Below are 10,000 nucleotides of genomic sequence, written 5' to 3' on the forward strand. Positions count from 1 at the left end.
GAAGAGGAAGAGGAAGAGAAGGAGAAGGGGAAAGAGGAGGAGGAGTAGAAGTAGAAGGAGGAGGAGGAGGAGGAGGAAGGGTGTTGAAGATACTACATACAAAAGCCTGTAGTTAACCTTACACATATTTACAAGTACGTTTCTACAATTCTACTGACAAATTAACAAGCTCTCTACATCATTACCAGGAGAAACACTACTGACAGCCTTTGTCACCTCTATGGCCTTGAGAAACACTATTGATAACCACCAATCAGCTCTGTAACCTTGAGAAACACTATTTAAACACACCAATTACCTCTAACCTTGAGAAACACTATTTAAACCCACCAATCAGCTCTGTAACCTTGAGAAACACTATTTAAACCCACCAATCAGCTCTGTATCCTTGAGAAACACTATTCAAACCCACCAATCAGCTCTGAAACATTGAGAAACACTATTTAAACCCACCAATCAGCTCTGTAACCTTGAGAAACACTATTTAAACCCACCAATCAGCTCTGTGGTCTTGAGAAACATTATTCAAACCCACCAATCAACTTCTGTAGCCTTGTGAACAGCAGTAGTGAGAGAGCAAAGCGTCACAGCACTGTCATATCCGTGTGTGAAGCAGCAAAAAGACCGCGTAAAATTCCTATTCACCAAGAGGAAGGGAAAGGGAAGTGTCAATTGAGGAAAGAGGATGATGGGTAATGGAGGTTAAACAAAGAGAAAAGGGTAAATAGACAGAGAGATTGGGATGTTAAAAATAGTAATGGTTTTGGAAGCTTGAAGTTTAAGGAATGAGGTTCTTGAGGGAAAGGGGTGAGTAGGGAGAGGAGACAGGGTGAGGGTGCAGTGATAGTGGTGGAGAGAGGATAGGGGGTGAGTGTGAGGGGGTGGAGGAGAAGAGGAGGAGGAAGACACATACGGTTGTTGATAATTAGATGAAGGAAGATTATCGTGTTATGTTCAGAGAGAGAGAGAGAGAGAGAGAGAGAGAGAGAGAGAGAGAGAGAGAGAGAGAGAGAGAGAGAGAGAATTACTTACACAATCACTTTCCTGACCACACCATCCTCTCTTCCTTCCTTCCTTCTTTCCTTTCTTTCTTTCTTCCTTTCTTTCTTCCTTTTAGCCTTCCTTTCAACCTTCCTTCCTTCCTACCTTCGTTCCTACTATCCTTCTATTCTACGTGTCTTCCTTCCTTCCTACCTTTCTTTATACCTTCCTTCCTTCCATCCATTCAGCCTCTCCTCCTTCCATTCAGCCTTCCTTCCTTCCTTCCTTCCATCCATTCAGCCTCTCCTCCTTCCATTCAGCCTTCCTTCCTTCCTTCCTTCCTTCCTTCCTTCCATTCAGCCTTCCTTCCTTCCTTTCTTCCTTTCTTCCTTATCTCCGTCCCCTAAAGCCTTCTAATGACGCGCCTCGCATCAATCTCACCTTTATAATCCAATTTATCATCAGCAGGTCCGCTTTGAAGGATTACTTATTACCTCGCACTGACAACACGCCTCTCGTTCTGACCCTTCCGTTCATCCAACCCCTCACGCCGGGATTGCATGTGGCTTAATCCATCCCGTGGCTTACTCTAATTGAATTGCCTCGGTTTTATCCCACCCGCTCCCTGGACACTTATCTATGAAGTAAAGTAATCCACGTAGCCATCTCGTTTGTTTCTGGACAAGGTGGGGAAAGTGAGGGAAGTGAGGGACCCTAACGAACCAACCAACCAGCCAGCCAGCCAGTCAGTCAGTCAGTCAGTCATGTCAGGGGTTTCAAAGATGGTCCATCGTCTTGCCTTCCTCCATCTGCTGTCTAGAAAGCTTGTATTGTCTTTTTACATGTAAGAGGGGAAAATCTGGCCAAAGGTTACAGAAAACGGGAAAAAAAGCTCCCCACTTAGTTGCCAGTCCCTTGCAGGTCCGAGAGTTAGCCAAAATAAAGGGGTAAATGTCTTAGCAAGTTGGAAATGCAGAAGCAGGCAGAGTTGACAGGATTGGTGGTGGTTGTCGTGGTGTGGTGCGTTCGTGGTGGTGTAGAGTGGTGATAGAAAGTGTTGGTGTTATTTTATTGGCTGGTGTATTTATTGTTACTCGGCAGGTGAGTGAGTGAGTGAGTGAGTGAGTGAATGAGTGGATGAAACAGTCATTTTAGGTTATTCAATTGGTCAGCCAGTCAGCCCGTTAGTCAGTCAATCAGACAGTTTGTCAGTCAGTCATTCATTCATTTCTCGTCAGTCAGTCAAGTCAGTCATTCATTCGTCCAGTCAATCAGTCAGCCAGCCAGTCAGCCAGCTATTCACTCATCAATCAGTCACCAGGCAGTCAAACAGTCAGTTAATTAGACAGTCAGCCAAGCAAGTAATCAGTCAGTCAGTCAGTCAGTCTATCAATACATCACCTGATCAGTCAATTAATCAGTCAGTCAGTCCTTGAACTTCTTCCAACTACCAAACTAGGAGGAGGAGGAGGAGGAGGAGGAGGAGGAGGAGCTGCCCACCCAATCCCAACAGAAGCGGTAGTGGTGGTTCCATCCCTGCGTATAAATTGGCAATGAGTCGTGAATCTTCCTCCAGCGTGTGGCATGACTTTGTTGTGTGGGTTCAGATCAATTACACACACACACACACACACACACACACACACACACACACACACTCACACACACACACACACACACACACGGACGGACGGAGTGTGTGTTAGGCCCTTATTCTGAAACGCATCTCTCTCTCTCTCTCTCTCTCTCTCCACGACTATATTCCAAGGACACAGATGACAAGCCGGGTTTCTGAGGGTGTTTCTCCTATGAATGGTGTAGTAACCTTGTTCATTTGTCGCTAGAACCATAAAAACACTTGAAAAAACCCTTCAGTACCAGGACGTGTTTCCATATTCCTTCTGGTGACTATTTAGTGATTTTATACAGCTTCAGAAACTTATGTGTGGATTAAAATAGGGAAGACTATGGCCATTAATCTTCTGACCTCGCTAGACTCTTCCTAATGTCAATAAAATGGTCTAATCGTACACAAATCTGAAGGTAAAGATGTGTCCCAGTATTGAAGGGGTTAAGCAGGAGCCTTTTGAAATGGTGAAGGTGCGGTGCTGAAACGGTCTCCATGTTTCTGTAGCGTTAAATTGATACACGACATAGTGACAAGTTGAGGTAAATGAAATGAATACGATGAGATAATGAAATAATGTTTTTTTACTTGTGTTGTTGTGTGCTGGTTACGTGGTGGTGGTGGTGGTGGTGGTGGTGGTAACGAAAGTACTAAGGAAATAATTGTTTAGTTAATATATTTACGTGTTTTTTTTTTTTTTTAGTTTGTGCGTTTGAAAGGTAAGCAATTGGTTTAATCCTTCAGTCAGTCTAGCAGTCAGTCAGTCAGTCAGTTAATGGATTAGTTAAAGAGCTACTTGATTAGACAGTTCGTGAGTGAGCGAGCTAGATAGATAGGTAGATAGATAGATAGACAGACAGACAGACAGACATAGATAAACAAGAAGAATGAGTGCATGAAAAGAAAAGTAACAGATAGGCACAGAGAACACCAAAAACTAGAGACAGATAGACAGATAGATAGATAGATAGATAGATAGATAAACAAGAATGAGTGCATAAAAGACACAGAACATCAATAAGTAAAGGAAATAACAAACAGAAAAAGAGGAAGAGAAATAGAGGAAGACGAGATGAGGAAGGATAGGAGAAGGTAGAGAGGAAGGAAAGAGTGAGTGCATGAGAGAGAGAGAAAAAAAAACCCAGATAACAGAGAACATCAATAAGTAGAGGAAACTAAAAGAAAGAGGAAGAGAAAGAGAAATGAGAGAATGGGAAGGAAAGGAGGAGGAGGAGGAGGAAGGAAGGAAGGAAGGAATACAGAAAAGAAAAAAGACACAAACATCAATAAATAGAAGAAATAACAAACATACAAAGAGAGAGAAATAAAGAGGAAGGGAGAATAGGGAAGGATGGGGGAGGTAGGAAGGAAGGAAGGGGTGGCCAGCAAAAATAGGAGTGGTGGCTATAGTTGGTGAGATTGATGACAGCATTAAGATAGGACGGATAGCGTGGGCGGCACTGATTGATGGGCGGGGAGGGGTGTGAGGGGAGAGGAAGCCAAAGTGGATGGGGAGGAGGGGAGGGGAGGAGTGGAGAGGAATGAATGAGGGGGAAAAGGGGGAAGTCAGTAGGGGGAGATTAAAGGCATGGAAAAAAAAAGGGAGAGAGAGAGAGAGAAAGGACAGGAATTTTGTACAGAGAGGAGTGAAGGGAGATGAAGGGAGGGAGGAGGAAAGAAAGGAGAGGAAGAAAAATGAAGAGAAAAAAGATGAGAAGGGATGCTGGAATAGAGGAAGAGACATAAAGGAGGAATGTAGGAAAGGAGGAAAATAGAAAAATGTTTGATAGATAAAGAGAAATGGGGTCAGCTTAGGTTAGGTTAGGTAAAGATAGGTCAGGTCAGGTTAGGTTAGGTTAAGCTGGGTAATAAATAGCTAAGGTAGGCTAAGTTAGGTAATAAAAAGTTAGGTTAAGTTATATTAAGTTAAACTGGGTAAGAAAAAGCAAGGTTAGGTTAGGCAAAAGTAGGTAATGAAGCAAGGTTAGGTTAGGTTAGGTTAGTTTAGATTAGGTTAGGTTAGGTCAGGTTAGGTTAGGTAATAGAGCAAGGTTAGGTGAGGTTAGGTTAAGTTAGGATGGGAGATAATATTAAAGGACTAAAGAATAAAAAGATAGAAAAAGAAAGGCTAGACTAAGAGAGAGAGAGAGAGAGAGAGAGAGAGAGAGAGAGAGAGAGAGAGAGAGAGAGAGAGAGAGAGAGAGAGAGAGAGAGAGAGAGAGAGAGAGAGACCGCACGTTACTTTCACACATAATCACTTGAGCTAATCGTGAAATAGTGATGAAAGCAAATGATAAGATTCCCTATACACTTCTGTGTGTGTGTGTGTGTGTGTGTGTGTGTGTGTGTGTGTGTGTTACGGCCCGCCCGTAACATACTCCACTACCATCACCTCCTCCGCTTGTTACCTCGTTCGCCACCTCTCCGCCTCCCTTCCACGCCACCGTCTCGTGAACCTTCCACGCCACCGTCTCGTGAACCTTCCACGCCACCGTCTCGTGAACCTTCCACGCCACCGTCTCGTGAACCTTCCACGCCACCGTCTCGTGAACCTTCCACGCCACCGTCTCGTGAACCTTCCACGCCACCGTCTCGTGAACCTTCCACGCCACCGTCTCGTGAACCTTCCACGCCACCGTCTCGTGAACCTTCCACGCCACCGTCTCGTGAACCTTCCACGTCACCGTCTCATGAAGCCCCGCTACTGTCCCGAAGTTGGATTCACGCGGCCCCATTCGACTTTCTGGATTCACGCGGCCCCATTCGACTCAACCGAAAGTGTTAGCCCAGCTCGGCTTTCTGGAAAGTGAAGTCGAGGTCCAGGCCTCAACCAGTGGACACAACGCCTCTTGGGACTACCGTGGGATCAACCATCACCCAGCACTTCACCACTGCGACACCGCATAAGTATCACTTTCCCCTCGTCCGTGTTTTCCGCATTGCTTCCATATAGGGTTAGGATTATTGTTAGGTATTAAGTTGGGTTCTTTATTGTTGTATTTATTTCTGTGTTATATGTATATGTGTATGTCATTTTCCTGTGTTTCATGTTATATATCTGTGTTTCATGTTATATCTGTGTGTCAGTTTCATTAGGGGTTATTAAAATAGCTTTTTAAAGTGCTCCCCTTTGCATTTCCTCACCAGTTGAACCTGCAGTGTTTTTTTTTTATTGTTATTGTTCACCGGCTTCCCGATGCCAATCTTACCAGTTTAACCGGTGAACGTAACAGTGTGTGTGTGTGTGTGTGTGTGTGTGTGTGTGTGTGTGTGTGTGTGTGTGTGTGTGTGTGTGTGTGTTTCATGAAAGCCACGCCAATTGCCCGCCACAGCCACAGCCACAGCCACCGCTACCACCACCACCACCACCACCACCACCAGCGCTGTTGCTGTTATCGCGTGGGAAATGAATAAAGTTTTGCCGTCTATTTTCATCGCCATTGTGGATGCTGAAAATGTGCGCTGTGTGTGGCTGTGGTTTGAATGTGTCGCTCTGCTGTGGCCGTGGGTGTGGTGCTGGTGGTGGTGGTGGCAGGTGGCGGCGGCGGTGGCGGTGGCGGCGGCTGTGGTGCTGGTGGTGATTATTATTATTTTTTGTTATTGCTCGTTATCTTTTATTTATTTTTACCGTTTTATTGATTTTTTATTTTCTATGTCTAATTATTCTTTCTTTTCTCCGTTCATTTCTTTTCGTTTCTCTTCATTATCATTGTTTTTTTATCTATTTATTTGTTATTTGTTTCATCATTATTTTTATTTTTCCTGATGTCTTAAAAATTTTCCTGTCGTTATTCTTTCTTTTCTGTAATCATTTCGTCTGATTTATCATTTATTATCATTATTAATTTATTTATTACTTGTTTCATCATCATTTTTCTTTTCTTATTTTTACTTTCCTCTGTCTCATTATTCTTTCATCTCTCCATTTATTTCGTTCTCTTCAGTCGTCGTTATTTATTTATTTACTCATTTATTAGCTTGTTTCATCATTATTTTTCGTATTTTCTTATCTTTTCTTTATTTCCCAATCTTTGTCCCATTATTCTTTCATCTCCGTTTATTTCATTCAGATTCTCTTCATTCGTTTTTATTTATTTATTTACTCATTCATCACTTGTTTCATCATTATTTTACTTATTTTATTTTTATTTTTATTTTCCTATCTTTATCTGCCCTTTTATTCTTTCATCTCCGTTTATTTCTTTCAGACTCCCTTCATTCGTCGTTATTCAGGTTGTGTTGGCGGCAGTGCAGGGAGAATGGCTTATTCCTTGCGAGAGAAGCTCAAGAGTCTTATGTTTATATTTGGGAGAGGTTGAGTAAGAGGGAATCTGACAGATACCTACACAAGTGGCTTAAGAGATATAACAAGGGGAGGTGTGGGCGACATCCTTGGAATTAGTAATATAGAAAATGGAGAAGTAAAGGTTTCAAACTCTGTAAACTAAGCATCATAGGTTCGAATCCCGCTTGGTTGCTATTTTTATTTTTATTTTTATTTTTATTTTTCAAGAGTTCACCAACACGGTCGTTCATTACTGTATCTAGCTTCCTTCTCCTTTTCTTCTTCTTCCTCTTCTTCCTCCTCCTTGAAGACTTTGCCAGGATCTCTTCGTCTTCTCGTCTCATCATCCCTTCCATCCTCTCCTATCCCGTGGCCTCATCCCTTAATTCCTACGACAGGTCTGTTAGTGGAGGATTCTCTAGGACCTTTCGTTGTGACATTTATTTCGTCCCATCTGATGAGGAGAAGCCCAGAGTGACGTGCAATATTTCTCACTTTCACTCGCATTCTTAGTATTCACAGAAACGCTTTGCTCTCACCACAACACTTTCCCAAGGCCACAGAGACGACTAGCCGGGTTTTCTTGACAGTTTCTCCTTATGATATACTAGAAATCTTGCCAATCCATCACTAGAATCATGAAAATATCCCTAAAAACATGACTGTCTTCAACTAGAGCCTTTAGAAAGTAGTAATGGTGAGAGTAAAGCGTTTCAGAATACAGGCCTTATTCTCACAGCCTCGTCCACGATCAATAAGCAAAATGACTGAGTGGTGGGGGTTTAATTTCTTTAGTTGAGTCTCCCCCCTTGAAGAAAATAGTGTAGAAAATATAGCAGTGTTTGATGTGAAGTGAAATTCTGTGTCTGGAAGTGCTGGATGTCTTGTATTGTGAGTTTTTGTGATTAAATGAGGTGTATTTTTGGTGTATTTGGTGTATTTCTGTTGTCGTTGGTGCTTCTTGTCTTGTATATCATGTTTAGGGAAGGGTGAGTGAGTGAGTGAGTGATCGATCTAAGGCACCGAAACAGCCAGGGTCATATGGCGCCTGTGTCTAGGAAGGTGGCTGTGGAGGTGGAGTGTGATACAGCAAAGTAGAAATGTTTGTTGCACCAGTTGGAAATCTTGACTAGTGGTGCACAGCTGAGGGAGATTCTTAACCCCTTCAGTACTGGAACGCATTTTTACCTTGATTTTTGGGTGTGATTAGACGATTTTACCTACAGTAGAAAGAGTCTATGGAGGTCAGAGGATTAATGGCCAGTCTTCACTATTTTAATCCCCCACCATAAGTTTCTGAAGCTGTATAAAGTCACCAAATAGTGAGCAGGGTGAAAATGGAAACACGTCATGGTTCTCAAGGGGTTAATATCTCTGCTTGCACTCGCGGAAGAAAATAGATATATGAAAAACCAATAATATTCAGCGTTGGGGGAGGAACACTAAGGTAGAAAGAAGTTATAGAAAGCAAGATTACATTTCAAAAGCTGGCATTCATATGTGGCGTGTGGTGGCGTGGGTTGTTTATGCCGCCGCTGTTTGTCACTGGGAAGTAAGACCTGCCGCTGGGAGAACGCGAAGAAGGCGAACCGAAGGACGTGTATCAGTTGTATGAAGTCCCACCTTGATCATAACGGAGTGGCGTGTGCTCTTAGTATTGCTGATGCTTGTCGCCCGCGAGGAATGTAAAATAAAAGATAAGACAGATAGGAAGAAAAATAGCCGGCTTTGGGAGGACATGCAGATACATGAATTCACGCAGCATAGCCAAGATACGAGTTTGAGATGCTGACAGTCGCGGCGCTGGTTTCATTTCCTGCTGGCGATGCTGGCGATGGTGCTGGTTAAGGGCACATTTTTCCGCGGCGACTCCTGTGATTTACTGCCTGGCGCTGGCCGGCGGAAGTAACTGCTTCGCTCAGGACGGCGGTCACACGATTTTCTTGAGCTAACTTTCCATTTCGTGCGTCACCGGAGCGACATCCTTCCTCCTCCCTCCCTCCCTCTCCTCCTCCTCCTCTCCTCCCCCAGCCCTGCCCAGCCCAGGCCAGCCCAGCCAGGGTGTGTAGCGGCGGCTTGGGGACCACTGGCGGGGAGTGCTGGCGCCGAGCTGCTGGGAGAGAGAGAGAGAGAGAGAGAGAGAGAGAGAGAGGAGAGGGAGAGGGAGAGATGCAGCTTTCTTGACCGAGCTGGGGACACTGGGGACAGCTGAGTGTGCCATCGTGGTAGTGCCGAGGACTGAGGGATCGGTGCCGGGGCGGGGGTGGGGCTGGGGGGAGCTGTGGTGGGCTGGCCGCAGTGGTGAGCCCAGGATCTTGAAGGTAAAGTACCACCACCCCTGGGAACACCACCTCTGGGAACACCGCCACTGGGTCCTTGTGTTCTGAGGGAGAAAATTGTTGCAGCGGTCACTGATTCTTAAGGGAGGGTTTGGGCGTCAGTCTGGCACCCCTCGCTTCTTTCTGGCTGGAGGTAGAGGGGCGGGGCGGGGCATGGCGGGGAGGCGGCAGGATGGGGCAATAGGGGAAGGGATGAAACAGGACGAGACGATGTTCTGGACAGGATAAGGCAGTGAAATTTTGCCTCTTGGTGTCACTCACAAGGTAACACGCCAGTCGTAGAGGGGCAGGGCGGGGCATGGAGGGGCGGGGCAGAATGGGGCAAGACAGTCCTGCTCACCTCTACAGTGTTCAGAAACGCTTTGCTCTCACCACGACAGGGAAAGGAAGGGAAGGAAAGGGAAGGAAAGGGAAGGGAAGGGAAGGGAAAGGTAGGGGTGAGTGACAGGCTGACGGTGGCGAGGACGAAGGTGTGTGGTTTGTAGTGAGGGTGTAAGTAGTAGCTGGTGGTGGTGGTGGTGGTGGTGGTGGTGGTGGTGGTGGTGGAGATGGTGGTGTGGTGCAAGTGTCCTCGTGGGAGGTCTTGCTGAGTGCACTAGGGATCCTTTGTAGTCCTCCTCCTCCTCCTCCTCCTCCTCCTCCTCCTCCTCCTCCTCCTTACTCTGAGGCGGACTGTTTGCCAATGTCCCACCTCCCCCCCCCTCTCCCGTCAATCTAAGAAGGATGAGGCAGTGATTGAAGGACCTGTTTCCTCCTCCTCCTCCTCCT

The 10,000-nt window shown here is 45.3% G+C and overlaps 2 protein-coding genes across 3 annotated transcripts in view; both read left to right on the forward strand.

Annotated features, from left to right (window-relative positions):
* LOC123509462 (apoptotic chromatin condensation inducer in the nucleus-like) overlaps positions 1 to 46 on the forward strand; it is a gene marked incomplete at its 3' end in the record, with an annotated part of 41,510 nt that extends 41,464 nt beyond the window's left edge. Inside the window, exon 8 of the mRNA XM_045263751.1 lies at positions 5 to 46. Coding sequence (XP_045119686.1) covers positions 5 to 46 — 42 coding nt within the window. The remainder of the gene's footprint in view (positions 1 to 4) is intronic.
* Positions 1 to 10,000, forward strand: part of LOC123509873 (chondroitin sulfate N-acetylgalactosaminyltransferase 2-like) — a 168,881-nt gene that overhangs the window by 40,045 nt on the left and 118,836 nt on the right. The gene's annotated exons all lie outside the window — the stretch shown is intronic.

This window comes from Portunus trituberculatus, chromosome 27, assembly GCF_017591435.1.
Source record: "Portunus trituberculatus isolate SZX2019 chromosome 27, ASM1759143v1, whole genome shotgun sequence".
NCBI lineage: Eukaryota > Metazoa > Arthropoda > Malacostraca > Decapoda > Portunidae > Portunus > Portunus trituberculatus.